General features: G+C 36.7%; 1 protein-coding gene and 1 long non-coding RNA gene across 3 annotated transcripts in view; one reads left to right on the top strand and one right to left on the bottom strand.

The window, feature by feature from the left end:
* LOC141544385 (uncharacterized) overlaps window positions 1-27,967 on the top strand; it is a 54,798-nt gene that overhangs the window by 19,303 nt on the left and 7,528 nt on the right. Inside the window, exon 1 of one of the 2 annotated variants that reach the window (XR_012482589.1) lies at window positions 20,097-20,207. The exons of the other annotated variant lie outside the window; for it this stretch is intronic. This is a non-coding gene — a long non-coding RNA (uncharacterized LOC141544385). Of the gene's footprint in view, window positions 1-20,096; window positions 20,208-27,967 lie in introns of those variants that run through there. 2 annotated transcript variants of the gene reach the window in all.
* Window positions 14,772-20,020, bottom strand: LOC141544384 (tubulin alpha-1C chain). Its single transcript, XM_074270480.1, has 4 exons — window positions 19,892-20,020; window positions 16,759-16,981; window positions 16,473-16,621; window positions 14,772-15,843 (listed from the first exon to the last, which is right to left on the bottom strand). The coding sequence occupies exons 1-4, from the start codon at window positions 19,892-19,894 to the stop codon at window positions 14,869-14,871; spliced, it is 1,350 nt and encodes a 449-aa protein (XP_074126581.1). The 5' UTR covers window positions 19,895-20,020; the 3' UTR covers window positions 14,772-14,868.

Genomic DNA, 27,967 nt, shown 5'->3' on the forward strand with positions numbered 1-27,967 from the left:
CCATTCCCAAAAAAATCCTCAAGAAAAATAAAGTTAAAAAAAAAAGTGTAGGATTCCATCTGTATTCAGACACAATCAGTTCTTTCTCTGGGTATAGTTGGCATTTTTCAGCATAAATCTTTCAGAGTACTTATGGCTAAGAATAGAAAAATTATTCTTGCTATTTATTACTTTGTACACAGTATATTTTACTTTGCTTAAGCTCATGGAGGACTTTCTAGGTTTTAAGCAAGAACAGTTTTTAAAGTAACATGAAATTTATGATATACTTTAAAAAACACTAAATATTATGCAATGAGAATGAGAAGATTCAAAACTTCATATGCAATCTGTTTCTTTGGATATCAAAGAAAGAGAATTTCCTTCCTGCTGAAGGACTAAAACATGCCATGGAAGGCAAGAGATCTGAACCATGGCAGCCCTGCTATTGTCACGAGTTGTTCACATGATACAGGTAAGACAGAGATTTTCTGTTGAATAGTCCTCCACAGTGTCTTCATGTTTTGGGTGAAGTTTAATGGATTATTTGAATGTTTTACATTCCTCTGTTTTTTCATGGCATTCTATAAAGTCTTCTTATCTCATGCCTTTCTTGGTAGGCTTTACCTATTATAATCAAGGCTGCTTTGTATCTAATGACTATTTTACATGAAGTAATTTGTACTAATTACAATCCATAGCACTAATCACTTTATTTTGCTCCCGCTTCTCTGCCTGTTTTTTAACCCCATAGGACAAGATCCCTGTGTCATGGACCATTCTCCCTACCTTCTATTTTCTTGCCTCATGTAGTGTATGCCTCTCTCCTGCCATTAGACTGTAAGTTTGTTGAGAGCAGGTACTCAATTTCTTTTTATTAAGTGTATCTTCAGTATTTAGCAGGCACTTTCCAAAGTTTATTGGCTCTGATTATAGGAATTATAGGCCCTATAACACATATGTGGGTAAACCTGGACACCTACAATCTCTAAGCTTTATTTTAGTGATTTTCTTGGAGAATTCCAGACAAAGGTCAAAGTAAGAAACTGACTCTTTGGGGGTCAGTGCCAGGATCAAATCTGATCTATGTAAGTCTAGGGTCCTTAGATGGGGTGGGAGTGGGAAATTGTCATGGGCCCTGGGGTGATCTCATTATTAGGTCAACCCTCATTTAGGGCTTTCCTATAACAGATTTTTTCAGAATCTAGGGAAGCCTTAGGAGCAAAAGAAGATGGGCAGAATTTCAGAGGTGATTGAGAATTTCTGAGAACAGAGTATTCACAGGTCTTGGGCAAGAGATTAAAGAATGGTATTTTGCTGCCACCCACTGTAAAGGTGTGAAAATGATATGCTACTGTTTTAAGGAGACATTCAAAACCAAGCTTAGTTTCAAAGAATTTGAGAATCTCAAAATTCAAATTTAGCACATTTATAGTAAGTACATTTACCGAGTTAAGTACCAAGTAAACCCTGTAATTATTGGAGCAATATAATTTTAGATGAAATCTTAACAATCATTTACTACAATTCTTCTGGTCCTTTTTTTTTTTTTTTTTTTTTTGGATTGAGGAAACTGAGGGTCAAAGAAGTTACATAGCAAATTATTGGTATAACCAGGATAAAATCTATGTCTCTTGATTATTAATTCAGTATTTTTTCCCTATAATTTTTTTCTCCTTGTTGTTCACTGTGTCTAACTCTTTGTGACCTATGGACCATGTCATGGCAGGTCCTTCTGTCTCTTGAAGTCTGTTCAAATCTATGTTCATTGTCTCCATGACACTACCCATGCATCTCATTCTCTTTTTCTTTTACCTTCAATCTTTTTCAACATCAAGGTCTTTTCCAATGAGTCCCATATTCTCATTATGTGGACAAATTATTTAAGCTTCAGTTTCAGCATAACTTTCCAGTAAATAGTCTGAATTAATTTTTTTTTTTTCCTGAGGCTGGGGTTATGTGACTTGCCCAGGGTCACACAGCTGGAAATGTTAAGTGTCTGAGACCACATTTGAACTTTGGTCCTCCTGAATTTAGGGCTGGTGCTCTATCCACTGTACCACCTACCAGCCCCAAGGGACTTTATTCCTTTTTTTTTTTCTGAGGCTGGGGTTAAGTGACTTGCCCAGGATCACACAGCTGGAAATGTTAAGTGTCTGAGACCACATTTGAACTCGGGTCCTCCTGAATTCAGGGCTGGTGCTCTATCTACTGCGCCACCTAGCTGCCCCCTTTAAGCCCTTTCAATTATCCAAGGGACTCTCAAAGTCTTCTCTAGAACTACAATTCAAAAGTTTTTAGCTTTTCTTATAGTCAGACCCTCACAGCTATAAATTGCTACTAGAAAACTCATAGCTTGGATTAGACAATCCAGATTTGCAATGGCTTTCCTTCCAAAGAACAAGTGTTTTAATTTCATGGCTGCAGTCTCTATCTGCAGTGATCATTGAGCCCAAGAATATAAAATATGCCACTGCTTCCATTTTTTCTCCCTCTGCTTGCTAGGAACTTTTTTTTTTTCTCATGTTAAACTTCAAACCATCTTTCACACTTTCCTCTTTTACTCTCACTCTAATTCACTTTCTGCAATTTTCTCTTTAGTCTGAGGTAAAGTTTTCTGCTCAGACCTTTGTCTTCCTAACCCATATTTCTAAATACTTATTAGACAGGACTCTTCAGCACTCCTTAATGTACTCTGGACTTCTCAAGATCAAAATATCTCAAATTTTATCTGTTAACATTCTCTCTCACAGACACAGAACTACCACTTGGCTCTATTCTCCTTTTTATCAGAGGGGAATAGCATAGAACTATTTGAATGACAGAATATAAAATTGGAGGATACCTTAGAGATCATTTAGTATAAGAATCTCATTTTATAGATGAGTCATCTTTGAATCCCCTCTTCAGTTTTCATATTAATCAGAGGCTTTATGGTAAAGTGGATAAAGTCAGGAAGATTTGGGTTTGATTGTCCTTCCTATTTACTAGTTAAGTGACAATGGGTAAATCATTTAACCTCTCTTCTATGGAAAATAGATTTATTTTCTTCCCTTTTAAACCAATCTTATTGATTAGCATGTTGCTCTGGAGTTAGATAGGTTCAAATGTATTTCTGTTGTTTATTAGCTGTGTGACCTTGCATAAGTCACAATGTGCAGAGGCACATTCTTCTCTGTTTATCAGGCTGGACTAGATGACCTTTAAGGTCATTTGGCTGGACTAGATGACCTTTAAGGTCATTTGAATGTTGCTCATGGAAACTTTTAATTTCATTCATGAATCTTGGCCATTTTATATATTCCATTGAGAAGCAAACTACTTAGGGTTATCCAGTGGTGTGTATTTTTATTATTGCTTGATGAAGTGATGTGTGCTTGTCCTAAAAGTATTTCTCTAGATATTTAGCCCATTTTATTATTAAATTCTGAGAATCTCTTCTCTTTTTCTTTCTTGTCAAGAAAATATTCATCTTTCTATAACTACTTTTGATTGATGGATCTTATATATCATTAATATTGTGTGAGTTTTTGTCAGAATAACTTTCAAATCTATTTTTAAGAGTTCTGAAATTGTATATGTATCAATAATTTGTGTTTATCAGATGTTGCTATTACTTTGTATAGGCCCTCATTACCTTACATCTGAACTATTAGTACAGTAGACTACTGGTTGGTCTTCCTGCCCTCCATCTTTCTCCATTCCAGTCCACTTTCTACTCAGTTAACAAATCTTTCTAAAGTGAAGGCCTGAGTATGTCAATACCCCTCTTCCCTCCCTCCTTTACCAAACTCTAGAGGCTTCCAATTAATTTAGGATCAAATTTAAATTCTCTGTTTTGTGTTTAAAGCCTTTTATAACCTGTCCCCTTTCTATCTTTTTATTTATTTATTTTTGCAAGGCATTTGGGAATTAAGTGACTAATGACAGCTAAGAAATGTTAAATATTTAAGGCCATATTTGAAATTAGGTCCTCCTGATTTCAGGACTTATGTTCTATCCACTGTGCCATTTAACTGTTGCTTGTTTTTATCTTTCTAGTCTTCATATGCCTACAGCGATATTAATCTTCTTGCTGTTATTTACACAAGATTTTCCCTCTCTCAGCTTTCTGCATTTTCACTGGCTATCCCTCATGCTGAACATTTTCCCTCCTCATTTCTGCCACCTGGTTTCTCTGGCTTCCTTCAAGTCTCAGCTAAAATCCTCACTTCTATAAGGTTTTCCTGATCAATCTCATTACTTCCTTCCTTCTGAGTTTATCTCCAATCCTTGTCTATATGCATTTAGATGTCTTATTTGTACATTATCTCCTTCATTAGATTATGATAGAGGGCAAGAATTGTGAGTTTTTTTTGTCTGTTTGTTTTTGCCTTTGTTTGTACTTCCAAGGTAGGTGCTTGATAAATGTTTGACTTGATTGATTGTATTATCCAACTAGCCTTTTTATTGAGTTGGACTTCTTGTGACCATATGAAAGTTTCTTATGAGCTAATTTAATTCTGTTTTGCTCATAGAACACAGCACCTTGTCTGATGAGGGGACACCATACTGGTCAGTCCTGTCCCAGTGTCTCCCATGTCATGCAATCAACTCTAAAGTTCTTAAGAGACCTTGAGAATGTCCTTGTATTGTGTTCTTTTGACCACCTTGTGACCTTGTGTATCCTATATGAGGGCAATTTTATTTTCCATAAAATAATCTTTTTGGCCTGCATGCATTTAGCATTCAAAAATGTGGCTGCTCTCTGTGCAGTAGAATTTAAATGTTTGGTAGTTTAGTTGGAGAAAGGATCTCAGTGTCTGGCATCTTATCCTGCCCAGTGAGCTTCAAAATCTTAAGACTGTGTGGGACCCCTTTCCCAATTAACTAATCAGAGACATCATCAGGTACAAAGAGATAGCATTTATTTAATCCCTGCAGGGAGAGACCCAGACACACCTGGGAGCCATCCCAACTCTGCCATGTGTTCCTGGAACTTGGCCAGCTTCTGACTTGTCCAGGGTTTAAAAGCAAAAGACTTGAGCCTTCTCATTGGATAGAACAATGGTCACCAATATTGGCTGCCTCCCACAGATCATGTCACTTCCTGCAACTTCCTGTATCTCAGGGTTTAAAGTTCATCCCTCCAGAGATCAAATGACCTCCCCAAGGTCCCAGCTCTGGGAACAGGGATTATGTGACTCAATACTGAGAAATACTTCATCCAATCAGTCCCATTCAAGACTATTCAAATGGAAGGGATTCAGTTTTCTGGCATGGCACTGCTATACTGTCCAGGTTTCACAGGCATACAACAATAAGATCAACACAATGGCTCTGTAGACCTTCGGTTTGGTAATCAATCTAATATCTCTCCTCTTCCATGCTTTATTTTTGAAGTCTCCCAAACACTGAGCTAGCTTTAGCAATGAGTGTGCTAATCTGGTTATCAGTGAGGACATCCCTGGGAAGTATACTGCTTACCCACTGAAGGAAGCAGTTTGAATATCAAGGAACTGGTTGTTATCCTTTGTTCTTGAAGAGGACCAAAGTGACATCACTATGTTAGAGTACCTGTCGCTTAGATAGGTAAGAGAACTTATCCACAGCATTCAAAACTTTATCATTAGCTATTACTAATGGTTCTACATATGGAAAGTGCGGTTCTGGATGATGGAAGATCTGTATTTTTTTGGTGTTAATTGTTAGGTCAAAATTAGCACAAGCAGCAGAGAATCAATCCATATTTTGTTCAGCTAGTTTCATGGTGTAATGGTTAGCATTCGGGACACTCTGAAACCAGAGATAGGAGTTCAGATCTCAGTGGAACCTAGGTATGCAGTTAACCAAGAAACTACTGTTGAGATCACAAAAGACCTGGTGGCTTCAATTTAAATAAGAGGAAATTTTGAAATATGACATTCCAAAAGACAAGAAATAGAGGGTTATAACCAAGAATAAATAACCTTATAATGCTGAGAATAATTCTTCAGAGAGAAAAATTGGTCTTGAATGAAATAGAAGACTTTCAAGCATTCCTGATGAAAAGACAAGAGATGATTAGGAACCTTGAAATACAAACAGAGTGAAGAAAAACTTATTTGTGAAATTGGAGAGGGCTATATAATGATACAATGCTAATGTTCTAGTAGGAGAAGAAATAACTGTTTCTTTAGAACCCTAATGTCGTCAAAGAGCATTGAGGGAGTTAACTAAAATCAAAACAAAATAACAAGCTCCTGGGAATGGATTGGTTTTGTTTTAAGAGTTTTAAGAGGGGAAAGAAGAAGAGTAGAAGGTAGGAAGGAGTAGAACTTGCTACTTCTCATAATGAGAAAGGGATGGTTATTAGATGAACTTCACTTTTATCTGAAATGGAAAATGAGGGGAAATTCAGTTAGCAATAGTAATTGTGAAAATAATTTTCCAATAAAGGCTTCATTTCTCAAATATAAAGGGAACTGAGTCAAATGTATAAAAAATAGGAGCCATCCCCCAATTGATAAATGATCCAAAAATATGAAGTTTTCAGATGAAGTAATCAAGCCATTTATAGACATATTTTAAAAATTATTGTAACTCATTATTGATTAGAGAAATGCAAATTAAAACAATTCTGAAGCACTATCCTGTACCTATTGGATTAGCTAATAGGACAGAAAAAGAAAAGACATGTTGGAGGAAATATGAGAAAAATGAGACATTAATGCATTGCTGCTAAAATTGTGAACTGATTCAACCATTCTGTAGAGCAATTGGGAACTATACTCAAAGGACTATAAAATATCATGCATACCCTTTGAACTAACAATACCACTATTAGGCATGTATCCTAAAAGAGATTTTTTTTTTTTTAAAGAAGGAGGAAAGGATCTATATGTACAAAGGTATTTATAGCAGCTCTTTTCTCAATGGAAAGAATTGGAAATTGAGGGGATGGGATGCCCATCAGTTGAGGAATAGCTGAATAAACTGTAGGATGTGATTATGATGGAATATTGTTGTGCTCTCAGAAAAGCCTGGAGAGATTCCCATGAGCTCATCAAAGTGAACTGTGTTGTATACAAAGTAACAGCAATATATTGTAAGATGATAAGCTGTGAATGACTTTACTTTTCTCAGGAACACAGTGAGCCAAGACAACTCTGAAGGACTTGTGATGAGGAATATTGTCTATACCTAGATAAAGGACTTATTGTATCTGAATTCAGATTTAGGCTTTTTTTTTTTTTGCACTTTATTTTTCTTGAGTGGTTTTTTTTTTGGGGGGGGAGGAATCTATGCTTTCTTTCACAACATGACTTTTATGGAAGTGTTTTGCATAACTTCACATGTGCTTTTCAATGAGTTGAGGAGGAAGGGAGAGAATCTTGAATTCAAAGTTTTAAGGACATATGTTTAAAATTGTTTTGTATGTAATTGGGAAAAAATAAAATATTAAATACAAAAATAAATTATTATTATTTTTTTAAAGCTTTTATTTTCAAAACATATGCACAGATAATTTTTTTTAACATTGACCCTTAGGTAGCCTTGTGTTTCAGATTTTCACCATTCCCTCGCCTAGATGGCAAGCAATCCAACGTATGTTATACATGTTAAAATATATGTTAAATTCAATATGTATAAACATATTTATGCAATCTTCTTGCTGCACAAGAAAAATAAGATCAAAAAGAAAAGAAAATGAATTAAGAAAATAAAATCAAGAGAATAACATCAAATAGAATGAGAATGTTATGTTATGATCCGCATTCAGTTCCCACAATCCTCTCTCTGGGTGTAGATGGCTCTCTTTATCACAAGATCATTGAACTGGCATCAGTCATCTCATTGTTGGAAAGAGTAATGTTCATCAGAACTGATCGTTCTGTAATACTGATGTTGCATGTACCTTCTGGTTCTGCTCATTTCACTTAGCATCAATTTATGTAAGTTTCTCCAGACCTCTCTAAAATCATCTTCCTGATCATTTCTTATAGAACAATAATATTCCATCATATACCATAACTTATTCAGCCATTTTCCAACTGATGGGCGTCCACTCGGTTTCAAGTTTCTTGCCACTACAAAAATGTCTGCCACAAACATTTTTGCACATGTGGGTCCCTTTCCTTCCTTTAAGATCTCTTTGGGATAATAGGCCCAATAGAAACACTGCTGAATCAAAGGGTACGCACAGTTTGATAACAAAAAAATAAATTTTAAAAAGAATTTATATAAACTGTCTCTATCAGAATGTAAGTTCCTTGAAGGCAGGAACTATTTTTGCTTTTTCTTTGTATCACAATGCCTACCACATTATAAATGTTTGATTGTACTTGTGTTGTTTAATTGACTGTTTGATTGGTATGAGGTTATCTTAACAAAACCTTTTTTGTCCCTATCATAGGGTATGAAGGTATAGTGAGGATAGTTGAATTACAGCCAGAAATCTATTGTTTTTGGAGTCTATTAATTCTTCTGTATTTGGGATACCACAAATATATTTGGAAGTTTGAATCAAAGATATGAAAGTTAGAAGTCTGGTGAAAGTCCCACGAGGATCTAGGGGTTAGATGATTAATTTTATTAAAATTCACTCAAAAGCTAATTTCTTTTGGATCTTAGTTCTGGATTATTTATACATCTGGCAGCAGAGGTCAAACCTAAAAAATTCATATTTTTTGGTCAATTTTATTGGTGTCCTGTTTTCACATCAGTGTAATTTCCAGATATATTTCGTGACCCTCCCCTACCTTGTAACAAGGTAGAGTGGATAGAGTGACTGCATCTGATTGGGTAGGAAACATTCTGTACCTACAAGAAGCTGGGGTATCAGAGTGTAGGTTTTAGGTTGTATCTACTGACTAGTGAGAACCTGAATGAACTTTTAACAAAAGTAGCAAAAGTGTATGGGGGCAGGGATGATTTTCCTTTCTCCTTATGACTTTGCTATGGGTCTTGTGGCACCAGAAGTACAAAAGGTACTTCTTTACCAATGACTTCAATCATTTCCAAGAGCAATATTAGGTAAGGTATGGGAGAAGGTAGAAGAAATTGGAAAGGCAGGTTTATTTGCTTTAATTTGAATGTTTGCTGAGAAAATTCTCTGGAGCTGTGCACAGGACAAGAAAGATCAGAAAATCTCTTGGGAATAGGGGCCAGAGTCAATTAAATTCTAAGTCTGAGGTAACATACTCTCTTGCCAGGGATGTTAGTAGGTGTTCTACTCCTTTATCAACCTCAACAGAGGGCAAAGGCATTAAAGAGGTATTCTCAGAATAACCTAGAAACAGTACAGGTCAAATAGAGGTAAATTAAACTGATTCAGCCAAGTTAGATTCTTTATCCCCTAATTCATTTGGCAATTTTTGGGCCTTGACAATGAAGCTGTTTAAGAGGTTCTTATTGGAACAAAGACTCAGTTTGCCAGTCATCTCAAAAATACCTGGCAGGCTACTGGTGTATGTGACTGTAATGCTCCTTATCTCATATTATCTCTGGAATCTGAGAACAGTCTTTGCCACCCATGTAGAGAAAGCCAACTTTTCTGTCAATGCACATTCAGCTAGGTTAGGGATTCTTAACTTGAGGTATGTGGATTAGATTGTCTATGAACTTGAATGGGGAAAAAATTTTACATCTTTATTTTTACTAAGCACTAAGTAAAATTTAGCTTTAACTTAAATTATTAAAATCATTTTTCTTAGAAAGGGTTCATAAGCTTCACCACACTGCCATGACACAAAAAAGGTTAAGAACATCTCTGGTAGATCCTTACTAAATGGCCTTTCTCAGATCATGGTAGCCATCTACCTGTAGGATCAGGTCAGGCCACTGTTGAGTAGCTAGCATTTATATGTAAGGCCACTAGCTAAATTCCACAAACTACTCCATGCTAAATGTTTCGTCCATTCTTAAAAATCAAATCATATTGGCTTTTGCTCCTGTGCCATACTTTTTTCACTGGCAGATTAAGCAAATAGCCATATGCTGTGAAGTAAAAGGCTAAATATTGGAATTTTTTTTTTCCTTTCTGTAGGCTCATTTCTGTTCATATTCTGCTTCATGTGAGGAGAAAACAAAACCTGAAGTCCTCTATTATAGGAACTTATGTCAATTGATACATTGAAGCTTTGACCTATAAAATCCCTAGACTATCTAGATTCCCACCTCCACCACCCCTTCTCTGGATGAGCTGTAACTTTTGAAAATTCTTCCTTTTATTTTACTTTCTTCCTCATTATCTGGAGAATAGTCATTTAAAGTACTGGTTCGGAATTAAGATCTTAAATTGTCTTACTGACTTCTCTGCTTTCATTCTCCAATGGTGTTTTACTTCACTTGGGTCCTCTAATTGGCAAAGCTCTGTCAACAGGCATTAATCTCCTGGATGATGAGGAATTCCTCTAAGAATCCAGCAGGTTGGCTGGCCTGCCTCCCCTGTGTCTATTTACACTTCCCTTTTGAGAGCAGTTGTAAGAGGTCATCTACCAAATAATAATTAGTAACAAGGAGTTAATCGTTCAGGATGATATTAGGACTCCCTTGTCTCTTCAGGGAAAGGCAGAGGAGAGGATGCTTTCCCTATTGAAACATGCAGTAAAAAGGAGGCTCATTATATACTGAAAACAAAGAATCAGGCCAGAAAAGTGATTTTTTCTGACAAATAGCAATTCCTATTTTTCAGCCATTCTTAGCAAAGAGGGATGAGCCAGAAAGGAAGGGAAAATAATTGATGAATATAACTATGAATCATTAAGTTGAATTTTTCTTTCCAATAGATAACATGTTAGTATATTGTCACATTGAATCTGTAACATAATATCAACTTGGCAACATTTGTTATATTTCTGAAATAAAGTTTTCTGAAGATATATTTCTATTCATATTAGTAATTCACTCTTGTGAGCATCTATCTATATATGCATGTATGTATGAATTTAGGGCAGCTAGGTGGTGCAGTAGATATAGAATATCAGGACTGGAATCAGGAAATTCAAAACTGGCTTTATAAACTTATTAGCTGTGTGAAGCTGGGCAAATCACTTAATATTGCTTGGTTCAGTTTTTCATCTAAAAAACAAATTGTAGAAGGAATAAAACTCTAAATGAGGTCATAAACAGTTGAACCTGACTGTAATGATTGAATAACAATTCATGTATTTATGTGAATATATGCATGGATCCATATATATAATCTACTTGGGAGGGAAGATAGGGGAACTGAAAATTTTTAAAAAGCAAAGTATATGAACAAAATAATTTTTAAAATTTTATGCCAATAAAAACAGATTTAAGTAATTGGAGAATAGTAATTTTCATGGGTAGGCAAAGCCAATATAATAGGAATGACAATTTTACTTTAAAAAAAAAAAAAAAAAAGCAATAACAGGAACTTCAGGCAAAGACAGTGATGTGAAAGATTCTAGTCAAGGCCAGTTCCCTGAGAAAATACATCAGGAAAATGAAATGCCATATGAAACAAAGACTTAATCAAAAAAGCCATCTCATCCAGAGTCTAAGAAGAACCAAAATTATTAGACATTTCAGTAGGAAATAGGTCTGGAAATCAGAGAAATTTCAGGATTGGGCCAGCTGTCAGGAACTGGACCCAAAGCCAGCATCACTTTAAGGATGACATAGGAGATGGGATCTCATCCCTATGATTACATAAATATGGGACCAGAACCTAGCTTCTCTAATTAAAAGTACGAAAGGACAGGAGCATCTGGAACTAAAAGGGAGAAGAATCTAGCCTCAGTAAATTTGTATCTAACTCTAGGACAACCAGTTCTAGGAACAAGTCCTAGGTTTAGCCATCCCATCTAAAAGCATAGGACAGTAAGGTAGGGTAGAGCCCAGCCCTGGCTAAAGACCCAATTCAGGAAATGAAGCTGAAGACATAAGTCATCAGAAAAAAAAAATTCGCTAATTCAACAAATACAACACAGTACAACAAGAATACAACAAAAGAATCCAAAGATAAAATTCTAGGAGAAACTAATTCCACAAAAAATACAAAAGAATGGATTGGTTTTTAAGAAATCCCAGAACAAATGGGAGAACTAAAGAATATACAATACAAAAAAGAAAACCTCACTCACTGAATGAACACAGTGAAAAACAGAATGGGACAAACAGAACTCATAAATTCATTGTCTTCAATAACACAATGAAAAATATTAGTAGAAAGACAGAAAGTTAAAAAAAAAAAAACAACCCTGGAAAACATGATAAAGAGAATTTAAGAACCATCAAACTTCCTGAAAACCACAACTAAACAAAACAAAAACCTGGATATATTTCAAGAATTCATAAAAAAAAAAAAAAAAAAAGAATGCTTAAAGTGTTTACAAAGTAAAAATAGAATCCATCCATCATCTCCTGAAAAAAATTATCAATTGAACACACTCAAACTTCATAGGAGAAATTCAGAATTTGCACACAGGAGATAAACAGAAAACTAGAAATGTGAATACATTTGAACAATTTGAAGGAGTGACGCATATTCTCTTTTTCCTTGTTTTGATGTCATCTATGTTACAAGCTTGAATGACTTAAAGGATGGTGGTGTCCAACAGAAATAAATTGAATTAGGATTTTGGTGAGGGGGAAATGAATTTTGGATGTGTTGAATTTAATATATCTACAGGATATCTAGATTGAGCTATTCAATAGGCAGTGAGAGGTTTCATATTGGAAATTAGGGGAAAAGTTCTAAATAAATAGATCTGAAGGTCATCTATACTGAGAAGGGAAAGAGAAACCTTTCATATCTCTGACCAAAGAGAGAATTTTTAGACATTTTGTTTCGTTTTGTGGAGTCAGTCATGTCTGAATTTCTGTGACCCCATTTGGGATGTTCTTGGCAATGATACTGCAGTGGTTTGACATTTCTTTTCTAGCTTATTTTACAAGTGAGGAATCAAGGGAAAGTTAAGCGACTTCTCCAGTGTCACATAGCTACTAAGTATCTTGAAGCTGGATTTGAATTTAGATCCTCTTAATTTGCTACCTTTCTGCCCTAGAAACAAAGTTGATCATTTTAACTTTATAAAATTGAAAAACTTTTGCGCAGGCAAAATCAATTCATTTAGAGGAGTATTAGAATTAGTTTTATTCTTTATCAAGGATAATCAAGGGATCCCCCTTCCATCCCAGGTCTCTCAATAGATTTCCCCTTTTGCTATCCCCACTTTTCCTTTTAAAAAATTTTTATAAGTGGCATTTCTTCCTAATTACATGTAAAGATAGTTATCAACATTCATTTTTATAAAAATGAGTTCCAAATTTTTCTCCCTCTTTCCCTCCTTTCCCCAAGACATCAAGCAATCTGATATAGGTTAGACAATATCTATCACTTATATTCCACAGGGTTCTGTCTTCTCTTCCACCAAAAACTTCAATTAGAGACATCATTAATTCCCACAAATTTCATTACTGTCTTTATGCTAATTCCTTAATTATTCTGTCCCAGTCTTTTTAACCTTCAGTCTCACTTCTCCAACCACCTTTCAGACATTTTAATTGATATTATATGAAAAGTAATGGGATATTACTGAGTTGTAATTTTTTAACATATTTTATTGTGTGTGGACAAGGTCATTGTTTATTGTAAAATCTTTTTGTTCTTGTTTTGAAACATTTGGATTTGTGGATAAATCCACAACTTAAAGATAAAACTAAGGGAAAAAAAATGTCTTTCCACTTTTTTCAGTCCCATGTTTTTAATACTATAGTTTGTTTTGTTTTTTTTAATAAATTCTAGAAGACCAAGTTTTTGGTTTTTGCTAGTGAACATCTGTACTGGGATGTTCTACTATGTGGAAATTATAACTTTTTGCCTATTACCAGTAGTATCTATTTACACAAGTTTCCATTCCAATTGCTCCCTATCCATATTAAAATTATTCTTCAAACTCTATGAATGAGCCTCTTTACAATCCTCTGAATTTTACTTTTCTGCTCACTTCTACTGAGATGACAAACCTTTCTCCAATCCAAACCTACCTATTTTTTGTCTTAGCAAAGCCTTGTAACACTCATCTTGTCTGTTATTGGTCTAACTTCTCCCAACTTGAAGCTTACCTTGAGACCCTGGTGGTCTCATAGGTTAGCATATATCCAACTTCTAGTAGCTGTGCTGTCTTGAGATATTCTCTTCTCTAGATCTAAAATTTTTCATAGCTGTTTTTAGGGATATTTTCATTTTACATTTATATATTTAAATTTAAACTACATATATGAAATATACTTCACTTAGATTAGTAGACATAATCCCCATATGGTAAAACTCAGTGGTAAGTTTAGATATAGAAACATTTTCAAAAGAAATCCATTGCTCTTTCCACTCATGATTTCTATCATCCTTTGCCCACCTTGCCTTATTGCATGATATTTCAAATTATCCTTTTTGTGTAAGTTGTGTTCCCTATAAACTTCTTCTATTTCTGGAGAGCAAACAACCAATTAAATATATTTCATAGGCTCAGTTAGCTTTATCCCCTAAGACATAGATAATTTACTTTCATTACCGTCTCTTGCTTATACAGACTGCGGAATGTTTGCTATATACTATATTCTTCTTCCAATTAAACATTTGAAGTGTCTACTCTATACACAATAGAGGAAAAGCTTAATTTGGAGCATTTGATGTGACATGTAGAAAGCTCAGCACTGTGACAGTAGTAACTGCTTCTCTGTTACCAGAACTTATATATATAACATATATATATAATAGGCATATATTATATATATGCCTATAATAGGCATGATATAAATAGCTCAAATCATGTAGTCACAAAATAGAAACAAAATACAATCAGTCACCTGAAATAAAAGCATCACTTTTATTGACATTTAATGACCACAGAGGACATTTTCACAGAACAGAAAAAAAGACAGTAAAGAAAAACATAAAAATTAATATTCTTCACCTTCATCATCTCCCTCAGCACTATCTGCTCCAACCTCCTCATAATCTTTCTCCAGGGCAGCCATATCCTCCCGTGCCTCAGAGAATTCTCCTTCCTCCATGCCTTCCCCTACATACCAGTGCACAAAGGCACGCTTGGCATACATCAGATCGAATTTGTGGTCCAGGCGAGCCCAGGCCTCAGCAACAGCTGTGGTGTTGCTCAACATGCACACAGCCCGCTGTACCTTGGCCAGGTCACCCCCAGGAACCACAGTGGGAGGCTGGTAATTGATGCCAACCTTGAAGCCAGTTGGACACCAATCCACAAATTGGATGCTACGCTTTGTCTTGATGGTGGCAATAGCAGCATTGACATCTTTGGGAACCACATCACCACGGTAGAGCAGGCAGCAAGCCATGTATTTACCGTGGCGAGGGTCACATTTCACCATCTGGTTGGCAGGCTCAAAGCAAGCATTGGTGATCTCTGCTACAGTCAGCTGCTCATGGTAGGCTTTCTCAGCAGAGATGACTGGGGCATATGTGGCCAGAGGGAAATGGATACGGGGATAGGGCACCAGGTTGGTCTGGAACTCTGTCAGATCAACATTCAGGGCACCATCAAATCGGAGAGAGGCAGTGATGGAGGACACAATTTGGCTAATAAGGCGATTCAGATTAGTATAGGTTGGGCGTTCAATGTCAAGGTTTCTGCGGCAGATATCATAGATGGCCTCATTGTCTACCATGAAGGCACAATCAGAGTGCTCCAGGGTGGTGTGGGTGGTCAGAATGGAGTTGTAGGGCTCAACTACAGCTGTGGAAACCTGAGGGGCTGGATAGATGGAGAATTCCAGCTTGGACTTCTTGCCATAATCAACAGACAGACGTTCCATCAGCAGAGAGGTGAAACCAGAACCAGTCCCACCACCAAAGCTGTGGAAAACCAAGAAGCCTTGAAGACCTGTGCACTGATCAGCCTGTAAAACAGGAAAAAGAACACAACTCTAAATGTTTAACCTATTTCATGGAAGCCTGATCCAATTGATTCTAAACTCGTAGATTAATCGGTCAAATCATATCCAACATTTGATATTTCTTTCTCTACACATACAGGAGGCCAGTTTTGACCTGATATGATCATTATATTAACTTGTACTTCATGGTCAATAAGCTAAATAGAGGCTGGAGTATGCAACAAGGATAAACTGATAGAATAGTAGAGAATAGTAGAATAGTTATCTTATGTGATTTTCAGGTATTGGGAGAGGACCCCCAGCCTTATTAACCATTATGCTGAATAAAACATAAGGCTTATACAATGGTTTAAAAAGTTCTCCAAAGTTTCTGTAATGGTCACTTCTTTCTAGAGCTACCTAATATCACTGCTTTAAGTGTTTACAATGGCAACAGACATTTTCCAAATAATTAAATGATTATATCCCAGTGACTATTACACTGTTTAATTTCTAACCCTCCCCACCAATTTTTTTTCCCCTAAAAATATGCTAATATTCACTCTAAGATGGTACATTAATTATTCAAGGTTCCTGTATATAAGTATCACCTTACTGTTGCTATGACATCACCCTACTACTAAATGACTCACAAGCTTCCGAATCCTGTCCAGAACCATGTCAATTATTTCCTTGCCAATAGTATAGTGTCCACGGGCATAATTATTGGCAGCATCTTCCTTGCCAGTGATCAGCTGCTCAGGATGGAAGAGCTGGCGGTAGGTTCCAGTTCGAACTTCATCTGGAAGATTAAAAAATAAATAAATAAAAAGCAGGTCAACTTTAACAATATGTTAATTCCTACAAACCAGTGATATAGTTAAGTCATTAGGAATGGTCACTTTCACCTGCATGTTTACAGATATAAATCAAACTCACCAATAACAGTTGGCTCCAGGTCTACAAACACAGCACGGGGAACATGCTTGCCAGCCCCAGTTTCACTGAAGAAGGTGTTGAAAGAGTCATCCCCACCCCCAATGGTCTTGTCACTTGGCATCTGCCCATCGGGTTGGATACCATGTTCCAGGCAGTATAGTTCCCAACAGGCATTACCAATCTGGACACCGGCTTGGCCAACGTGGATAGAGATGCACTCACGCTGTGGAAAACCAAGAATATAAATGCACTAGTTGAGACAGATAATGTATTTATATCTATGAGTAATGAATTAAGTCACCACACAACTATTCCACAGGATATACCTCCTTACCTGAAGTTCAAGCTACAAACTGAATTGAGAGAAAATTCTTTGGGGAAGTAAATGAGAATTCATGACTTAAAAGCTGTTGACAGACACAGGTTGAACCAAAGTCAGAAACCTGCCTGCCAGTTTAGGAGTGCATATATCCCCAGGGTTCTATTAAAACTGATTTCCTTTCCAATTCTAGGGAAACGTTTAAGGCCAATTTCTTAAACACTTAAAATTCCTTAACCAAAAAACCTTTCAGTTCTTATTCACATTTTGTGTCTGTGATTATGTAACTTCTGTTGAGATCATTCTAGCTCACTTTAATGCTATTCTTTAAACCCCAGAGCTTCTTTCCCTTCCTCTAAAAACCAGCTTAAACCAGCAATCTACAATCACATGACTCAAAGAAAATGCCAGATAAGCAGAGACTAGCAATATTTTAAAATCTGGTCAGAGGCAGCTTTTTTTTTTTTTTTAACCTTGTAGAAGACTTCAATCTATAGTCCCTGCAGCATTTACTTTGGCCCTGCAATTCATGGAAAGAATTTTGCTTTCCTGTTTCCAATAGAAATATCTACTTTGTCTTCTCCTAAATATCTCTTTATGGCAGGCAGGCTTTGGCCTTCATTGGGCAGTGATAATATATCAAGTTCCTCAGAAAAATAAATATTTCTAGCTCACTGAAAAAAAAAAATTCTTTTGAAAGTATTTAGAAAACAGTGTTGTAGAGTCTTAATAACTATCTAATTAAGGACCTGGTTCTATCTTTTCCAAACTCCCTCATACAAAAAAAAGACTCATGTTTTTCTAATGGTAAGATTAAAAATTCTTTAATTGGGAAAACAAAACAAAACAAAAAAAAACCAACAACTCTGAATTCTAAGTTATTACAAGTTATGTACCCTAACTTCTATGTAGAGAACTTAAACAATCTAATCATTTGTAACCTTTATTTTATGATCTTTCCTTCCCAGGTAGCAATCTAAAATTATTCATAAAGCAAATACAGTCATCTGACCCTGTCAAGGTCCAAAATTACCTGTAGCCACTTGCCCAGCTGTAGGCGAGGTGACTATTTGTTTTAATGAGTCCATGATTATTTACTGATTCATCATGGTAACTCAACTGGACTTTGGAAAAATCATATAGTTCATACAGTGCTAGAGATGGAAGAGATCTAAGACAAATGAGAACACTGAACTAAGCAAGAAAACGAAGGATGTTTCTTAATGCAGACAGTATGAGCAACCCTTTCAGTTTCACCTATGATGAAATGCCCAGAGAAATTAAATGATTCATCTAATATCATTACTAGTTTGTTGTAGGATCTAGGCTAGAATCTAGCCTAGATTCATAAATAATTATGTCTTTCTGAAAGGCCTTTCCTTACTTCCTTTTCAAGTCTATCTGCTATCAGATCTTAAAATCACAAACTGTGATGATTCCCAATTTCTGAATAAAGTATTACTCAGAATAAATTATAAATCATTTTAAAGAAAGTCAGCCTCCTTGGGGAAATTTCTTCACACGGTCCATTTAGTTGCTCCTACTCCGGGGAAAAGAGACCAAAGTGAAAAGACTCACCTTTCTAGAGTACATGGGGGAAGGGTGATTGGTTAGTCAAGTCACCTGATAAAGCCTAATCTCTATTAGTATGAATGAGTCATTTCCCTAATAAAAAAAAAAAAAAAAAAAAAAAAAACTAAGGCCAAGCCAGTCTTCTATAGCTCTGAATAGTTAGGAAGAATTCCTTCATACAATTCAGAGATTAACCTTTTTTTTTTTCTGAAAAGCAATATTATAGTTCAAACATTTGAAAAAAAATAGGATGTTATCGCTATAACCCGCTTCTTAATGGCCTTACAAGAAAACACCCATTAAGAATCTATTTCAAATACTTGTTCCCATTCCACATATTTTTAACAGGTGAGAAAAGTAGGATTAGCATTAATCTATGTGACATGCTCCCTTGTGCGTGTGGCCACATTCCTCCTCCCCATAATTCCATCTGCTTTGGGAAACAGTTACCCCAAACTTCGGCACTTCCTTTAGTAAAAGTGACTCAGCACCAAGTCAGAGGGAAGTAGACTGGAGAAGTCAGGGAGGGGCCCCAACTCGTGAGTGCATTCAGCCTTCAATGACCACTGGTCTCAAAAGATAAGACAGCCAGCAATCTTTATATCTTCAATTTGGCTCAGTTAGTTACTACAGAAAGGCCAGCTAACTTATTTTGGTTGTGGGACGAAAGGAAAAAAGAGAAAGCGCAAAGCTTTTAAAGCTTTCTAAAGTGAAAAGTATGTACCATCCCTTTAATGCATTTAATAAGCCAATTCACTAACCCCAACCTTAAAACCTGTCCTTAAAACTTTGGAGCAATTTTTCTTTGAAAAACCTAATCATGTGTTACTGAGGGCACTTCCACTTCAAAGTTCGGAAGCACAGAGGTGCTGCTCATTTTGATTTCCTAGCAAAGTAAGTTAGGGGAATCCAGCCGTATAGTTTTCAAACGACGCAAATCTTACATTTCCTTCTTTCAATACCCAGGAGGCACTCGGAGCAATATAGGAGCGCTGCCCAAGAGGCAGACTGCCAGTGCAAGATTATCGTCCACCATGGGATCTTAGGGGCCAATCTGCCACGTGCGCCCCATATCCCGCCAAGTCCCAATGCCCCTTTGGTCATTCTACTCCCCAGCGAAAGTGAACAGCCTAAGTTCCTAGCCCCCATCCTGATCACATGACGCTAAATGTCCCGGGCCCTCAGCTCCCGCGCTCCCCACCACCTGGGGCAGACAGATGATTGGGGCACCACAACACTCACCATGATAAAAGACGTGCAGGGGTCCGCTGAGATAAAAAAAAAAAAACGGAATGGAGGGCAACACAAGTTTCTCACCGACCGACCGTTAGGAAGTCTCCGGGAGAAAAGTTAATGAGAAGTGGAGTTGACGGGAAGGGCCTTATATAGCCCTTCCTGGATCACGTGTTTGGGGGGGAGTCCCTAGGACTTGACCCCACCCCCTCCTTCCTTTCTCTAAGCTTCTGCTCACCCACCCCATCCACCCCCTCCCTGCTACCATCCCAAACTCCACCCCGTCCGGTCCCTGCCACCCCACCCTCTTCCCGGGTTCTCATTGGTGAGTTCGAAAGTTCAAACCAAATCTTTTCGGAAGAAGCCAGAGGTGTGGGGGAGGAAAGGAGGAAGTTTGGGTAACCCTGAAGGGCTCAGCTCATTAAGTGCTCAAGGGGAAAGTTTTGGGGTGAGGGCTATGGTTAACTGGGGAGTTGGAAAAAGAAGAGGAACAGGATCAAGATGTTGAATAACTATGGGGGCTGGGGCTAGAAGAAAAAGAGGAAGGTGGGATGGCTTAGGGGAAAAAAGTACTAATAAAACGTTTTTCAGAAAAGGAAGCAAGACAAGCAATAAGAATGTGGTGAATGAAGATGGGTAGAAGGGGAGCCATGCGCTACTAGAACAGGGAAATAGCTGGGAGAGCAAAGCCTCTTTCCTCTCCACCTATCGCCTCTCCCTTCCTCCACTGCCGCACTGCTCTCCCATACCCTTGGCTTTGAGCCAGTGAACATTTTCCTAACTCCCTACAAGGCAATCTCCAAGAGCCGCTCTGCCTGCTACAGGAAGGTTTTCGAGTGACTAGTTTTTTCAGAAAACAATACTGCAAATGCTCTGGCTGCTTTGACTTTTCATTCAAGCTCTGCTTCCCCTAGTTCGCTCTGTCTGTTGGACAGAAGGGAGGCTGCCTTGTTTACTTCGGTGTATGAAGTGGACTAATAGGCAAGAGGCCCTTAGTCAGGCCCTGGTATTGTATCTGGGGTTTTGGCTGCTCCAGGCCCCTTACTTGGAGTTATAAGAGTTTCTCTGCACCTCTCTTAAGCCAAGATCAAAGCTCTTTAGAGAAATAATTTGGTTCAAAAAGTTTGAGAGCAAAAAGTGATACACAGGGAAGTGCTTTGTGTTTTAACAGAATACAGTCAGAATTTTAAAGATGGAAGGAATCAGAATGAGGGCCTTTCAATCATAATATCCTATAATTTTTGTAATCAGCTAGTCCAATCCCTTCATTTTACAAGCAAAGAAACAGGTTCAAAGAGTGCAAACTATTTCTACTTAAGTGGCAGTCACAAACCTGTAGGATGTGTGTGTGTGTGTGTGTGTGTGTGTGTGTGTGTGTGTGTGTGTGTGTTGGGGAGTGGATTGTATAGGATCTTTTTTGGCTATTCAGGGAACCTTGTTACTTTTCTAAAATGCTTATCTTTGCTAAATTTCATTTTCTTAAATAATTACCTTACTTTAGACAGGTAAAATGAAATAGAAAAGATATCAATATACATGCAGAAAAAAATCAAAAGTACAATCATATCGATGAGGAGCAAACTGAGGTTCTAAACAGAGATGGGTCAGTTCCTTTTCTCTCTCTCCTTCCTTCCCCAAAGTAACCAAGGGCGGGGGTTCGGCAGCAAAGGAATTTGCTACTTAATGCTGTATGGAAACAAAGTCTTTATTGATAGTAAAGGGATAGACAGGCATTTGGCCTTCAGGAAGACCCAAAATGCCTGAAAAGGGGGACGTCAGTTGACGGGCATTTGGCTGGTATATACCAAATGCAAAGATTTCATTTTTCAGCCTTCCTTATATACATACATGATGACTAGAGTCTTCAAAACAATGTTTGCACAGAGATGTTATCAAGAGGTTCCGTAGATATTTGTCAATAATACAAGAATTCTCTGTTGTTGTAAATAAGACAGGAGTTTTCTTATTATTGTAAGTAAGACAAAAATTCTCTATTGTTATCTCCTTCAGTCTCTCCCAAAAAAGGAATTTCCTGTTGGTATTTTTGATCTTAAGCTATCTCCTTTCCAAATCTCAATATTGTCTGATATAAGATCTCTGGGAACAAGAATTGTTTTGGGTTTGGTCTTTATGAATCTTTATGAATGCTTGGCCTTTGTCTAGCACATAATAGATGTTTAATGCTTGTTGAATTGAACTGAATTAAAATTAAATTTGGAAAAGATGAACAGTACTCAAAAATGTAATGTTCTTCTCTAAAATATAATGTTATCTGGGAGCAGGTTTCTTGGGGCTTCTGGAGGCAGCCTTCGTTTCAGTTCAGTTCAATAATCACCCCAAATTCAGCCAGGAGTTAAAGTCCAAATCCTTTATTGTTTCCTTTTAAGTCTTGTCTCCTTCCTTGGGCCCTGTTGGCTTTCTTAGAGGCCTATCTCTTTCCTTGGTTCTTGCTGCTAGTCCTTTTCCTTTGCCAGCTTCAGCCTCTAGCTCCCTCTGAATCTCCAACCAGCACAAAGGTGGAAAATGGAATGAATCTGACTCTGCCTCCGAGAGTGGGCATGTGCTTTTTTGGGCTTCTCCTTATATATGCTCTCTTAAAGGTGTAAATCTTATGGAAATCTAATAAGTACTAAGTACATTAGTGAACTAGAGAACTGTTAAGTACCATGCTTAATTAGATAATTTAGATAATCATGAAATAAATAATTAATGTTTAATAATTAATAAGATAAAATAAAAATAAATAAATAAACATTAGACAAGCAGTTTCTATCAATTCCAGCGACTTAGCATCTTGTAAGAATCCTAACACAAAAATATTTCTGAAATTCATATTAAAATTGTTCAATCTAAACTGATTTCTAGCTTCATAATACTTAATATTTTTCTTTTTTCTTTTTTTTTCCCCCTGAGGCTGGGGTTAAGTGACTTGCCCAGGGTCACACAGCTAGGAAGTGTTAAGTGTCTGAGACCAGATTTGAACTCAAGTCCTCCTGAATTCAGAGCTGGTGCTCTATCCACTGCACCACCTAGCTGCCCCTAATTAATATTTTTTCAATGTTAGAATTAACAACTCTGAGGTTTCACTATTTTTGGAGGATTTATGGAAGGAAAGGCACAATGTTGCACTGTTGATAAAATGTATATATACTCTGATCCAGAAATACTACTAAGAATTCTAAAACATTAGAGAGACTAGATGAATGGATGTTGTTTTAATTTGCATTTCTGTTATTAGGGATTTGGAACATTTTTGTATAGTTACCAAAGTGATTTTTATCTTAAGAGTGGGAGTGAATATTTTCTCCCCTTTTTCTTCTCAATAAACTCCAGTTGCTCCCTTTTACCTCCAAAACAAATCTTTCTTCGTTCCTTCCTTCCTTCCTTCCTTCCTTCCTTCCTTCCTTCCTTCCTTCCTTCCTTCCTTCCTTCCTTCCTTCCTTCCTTCCTTCCTTCCTTCCCTTCCTCTCTCTCTCTCTCTCTCTCTCTTTCTTTTTTCTTTCCTTCCTTTCCTTCCTTCCTTTCTTCCTTCCTACCTGACCTTCCATTTTTCCCTCCCCATTCCCCTTCCTCCTCCTTCTTCTCTTTCAGCTTCTCCTCCTTCTTCTCCATACTCCAAGGACTCTTGGATGGGCTTGAATGGGGTTGATCCTTTTTGGTCCTGATCTTTATGCCTTTGCTGCTATTGTTCTGGATGGTATGGTTGGTGCTGGGCTTCCCTCTATGACTCAATCCCTGGCTTCTTTTGGTTTCAGGCTTCTTGTGGTTCACTGGAGGTTCTGAACATGGCTGGTCTCTGTATCGTTCTTTTTGTACAATCTATGTCTCCAATTTGAAACTTCTCCAAGCTATATGACTTTCTTTCTATTTACTGCAATTAGTTCTAGTTTAACTGGTGATCCTATACCTAGTTTCTACAGGCTGGAATGTCTTTTGTACAGTGTTAGATTAGCTGGAGAAACTTATTTATGTTTCTCTTTATTCTCTATCATAACTCTACAAAGGGATGCCTTCAAGTGTTTTCTAGGGTTTATATAAGAGAACTGGGCTCCTCTATTATATTTCCCATCATGGTTTTAATCTGAACAATACAGTTTAATGATATCTTACTCCCTATATGTTATTGTTCTGCTATTCTCCACAGATGACATTTCATTTCTTATCTTCATGTTTTTGCACTAGTTGTTCTCCATGCTTAAAGTGCACTTCCTTTATTTCCTGGACTTTATGATTTCCTTAAAGTCTTTTAAAGTATTACCTTCTATATGAAGCCTTTTTTGACAACCCCCCACCCCCAGCTACCAATGTCCTCCCTTTTCAAACTACCCTATATTACTTTTGTATATTCTCTCCCTCCCTCCCTCCTTCCTTTCCTCTTTCTTCCCCTCCCAACCTGTGTATGTGTATATATGAATTTAAAATCCTATTTCACTTCTGTCTTTGTATATCTACATGTATGACTATTCCATATGTATGACTAGCATATAGAAAGTCCTCAATCAATTATTAAATTATTCTTTGACATGTAAAACAAATACCTCACAGAAGTTTTCAATTAATCTCTATAATGTTCTCCTCTAAAATGTAATGTTCTCTGGGAGCAGGTTTCTTGGGGAGCTTCTGGGAGCAGCCTTAGTTTCAGTTCAGTTCAATAATCACCCCAAATGCAGCCAGGAGCTAAAAGTTCAGATCCTTTATTTTCTCTTTCCTTCACTTGGGGCTCAGCTACTTTTCTGGAGGCCTTCTGGATCTTGGTTTCAGTGTTCTCCACAGGACAGCCTGCCACCACTTCTCTGTCTTCCTCAGTTCTGTCCAACTGAATCCTGGCTTTTCAATCTCCCAGAGTCCTCTTTGGCCCTGAGAGCTTTTTGATTATTTGCTGCACACTGAGTATACTCCAATCATTACATGATTAGGAAACCATTATTTGTTGTAGGATTAAATCAATGCTAAATTAGATTTAACCATTGTCTCCTCAATTCCACTTAGTATCTTGTTTCAAGTTCTGGCCCATAACATCTCCTTGTAGGATCAGATCAATCATACTGAACCATACTAAATTAGATAATTATTGTCTCTATCAATTCCACTGTCTTAGTACCTTGTAAAAATAATAACAAATCTCATTTCTGTAAATTTCTTAAGATCTTACTAAAGTAGAAAACTTTGATTACAAAATGCTTGGAGACAAAATATTTGAGTATTTTTTATAATAATAGTTTTTTTATTTTTCAAAATATGCATAAAGATAGTTTAACATTAATCCTTGCAAAGCCTTGTATTCCAAATTTTTCTCCCTCTTTCCCCACTCTATTTCCCTAGACAGCAAGTAATTCAATATAGACTAAACATGTACAAATCTTCTAAACATATTTCCACATTTTATCATGTTGTGTAAGAAAAAATAGATCAAAAGGGGAAAAAATGAGAAAGAAAAACAAGTAAGCAAACAATAACAACAAAACAAGGTAAAAATACTATGCTGTGATCTACATTCAGTTTCCATAGTTCTCTCTCTGGATGCATATGGCTCTTTCCATCCCAAATCTATTGTAATTGCCTTGAAACTTGTGTACTTTAAAAAAATATTACATTAGATATTGATAGTCTAAAACTTCTGTGTTACTAACATCTTAGCAAGAAAAACCAGCGTCAAAGAAAACAGAAATCCAATTTTAGCTTGAAAGTTCAAGCCTATCTAAACTCTTTAATTATGATTTCTTGTTCCTGATAATTCTTCAGACATTTATGAAATCATTAAAAATAAGTAAATGATAGCTTTTTCTTTTCATAGAATCTCAGTTATATCCATTGGAGTATCATAATTCTCCATTATAAATTCTTGCTTGATAATATATCTTGCACATGTGAATTACCTAGACAAACCTTAGAACATTCTGAATACAGTAATGATATAGCCACAGACCTGTCTAGTACCTAACATTCATTAGTAGATAATTATATAAACTGTCTTTGAACATATTTCCTGAGGATTCTGGTAAACTGTACTAAGAAGGTCCAGTGTTCATTAGCACTGCTCAGTCATTTGTAAACAGAAAAACATTGTTTGCCAGGTTAAAAATATAATTGTCCATTGTTCATGGAAACAACACCCATTCTTATCTGGGGCATGGAAAGGAAAGTTGAATACTCCTTTTTATGTGTATTTGCATGTAAACACTTAAAGAGTTTAGTATGAACTAAAACATATCCAAATATATTCAAATTTACAGGAGAGAGACTTTTGGCCAAGATAGCTTCTTGAATGAAGGCAGATCATTTCATATACCTATTTCCCCACACCAAAGAATGATCAAGAAATTCAGTGAGAAACAACTCATTAGAAGTATGACTTCTTCCCTGTGAGAACTGCATAAAAATTCATGAACCATGAACCATGAGTCACAACAAAACTGGCAAACAAGCTGGTAACCTCATAGTGTCATCAGAGAGTGAGAGAAGAGGAAGTAGGAGCGTTGTGTAGGGTTGGTGGTAATGAGGATGAAACCTCATATGGGTAGCTTTGGTATTATTGAGGAGAAGAGTCAATTATTCATCAGAGATTAGCAGAAAGGACAAAATATTGGGGAATAATGTCAAGTATTTGTAATATAAGGAGGAGGAGGCAAGAGGAAAAGTGGCAAATGACCTTATTTTTTAGTAAATAGTTGCTGGGGGATTAATTGTAGATGTTTCTTAAGTTCTAAGGGGCTGCCTTCTCTTGATGCTCTCAGCTGCCATGGGATCAACTATAGTCTCTGTGTATATGATTTCCAGATAGACTCTCTCTCCTGAACTATTGCCCTACCGCATTAATTGATTTTTTTTTTTTTTTGACATTTGGAATAGGATCTTTCAAAGGCATCTTAAATCCAATTATGTCTAAAAGAGAATTCATTATCTTGAAGACATTACGGATTTCAAGGTTACACAGGCTTAAAAGCTTGTTATAATCCTCACTTAGATTCACCTCACAGATACAATCTGTTGTCAAATGTTTATATCTTCCCAATATCTCTTGGATCCAATTTCCTGTTTCCTTTATATAACCACAAACTACATTCAGTTCTCCATCACCTTTTACCTGGAATATTGCAATAAACTTGTAATTGCTCTCTCTCCCTCAAATCTATCCATTGCCACCCAACCTCTATTCAGCTGCTAACATGGTTTTATACTTTATTTCATATGTTTTTCTCTCTCCCATACCTTCTATGATCTAGCTAAATTATTTCAGTTGTTCCTCACAAATGACACTTCATCTCCTGACAATGCATTTCCACAGGACTGCCCTCCATGCCTGGAATATTCTCCCCTCCTCATCTCTGCCTCTTAACTTCCCTGGCTTTATTCAAATCTCAGCTTAAATTTCTTCTTCTGCAGGAGGCTTTTTTCTGGTAGGTCCTTCCCTTTGTGACTACCTTCCTTTTTTGCCATATAAATTTTATGTGTTTATGATTATTTGCATTACTATTAAATTATTAGTATTAGCATATATTTTCCTCATGAGAAGGAACTTTTTTTTTCTTCTTTTTCTTTTGTATTCTCAGTTCTTTGGCACATACTAAGAGCGTAATCTTAGCTTGTTGCCTGAAAGGGTAGGGGAAAGTTGTACTCTGGAAGGCTTGAGGAGAGAAGAAAAAATTAAAAATAGTCTTATGATGAATATGATAGAGAAGCAAGAATGGGGGGGTGGGCAATAAGGGGAATAAAAAGTTTGCCTTGCCACAGTGAGAGCCTAGACTGTATGACAGAGAATAGACATATATAGAAACAGGATGACATAACTTTCTAGTGGATTACCAGCATGGTTGTATCACAAACTGTTTCTTATATATCTCAGGGTTCTTTTGTCTTTGTATTAGTATGGAATCATACAGATACAAAATATTTTGAAAGAGGTCATTTAGTTCATTTCCTTGTATTAAAATGTTTTCTAAGTAGACCAATAGAAAGGAATGCTTAGTTTATTTTTAAAACTTCCAGAGAAGACTACTCTAAGACGATCTACAATTAGTTAGCCATTTCATATGTAGCAAGATGGCATAGTAAAAAGATTGCTAGACTTTTGGGTAAGAGATCGTG

The sequence above is a fragment of the Sminthopsis crassicaudata genome, chromosome 5 (assembly GCF_048593235.1).
Source record: "Sminthopsis crassicaudata isolate SCR6 chromosome 5, ASM4859323v1, whole genome shotgun sequence".
NCBI lineage: Eukaryota > Metazoa > Chordata > Mammalia > Dasyuromorphia > Dasyuridae > Sminthopsis > Sminthopsis crassicaudata.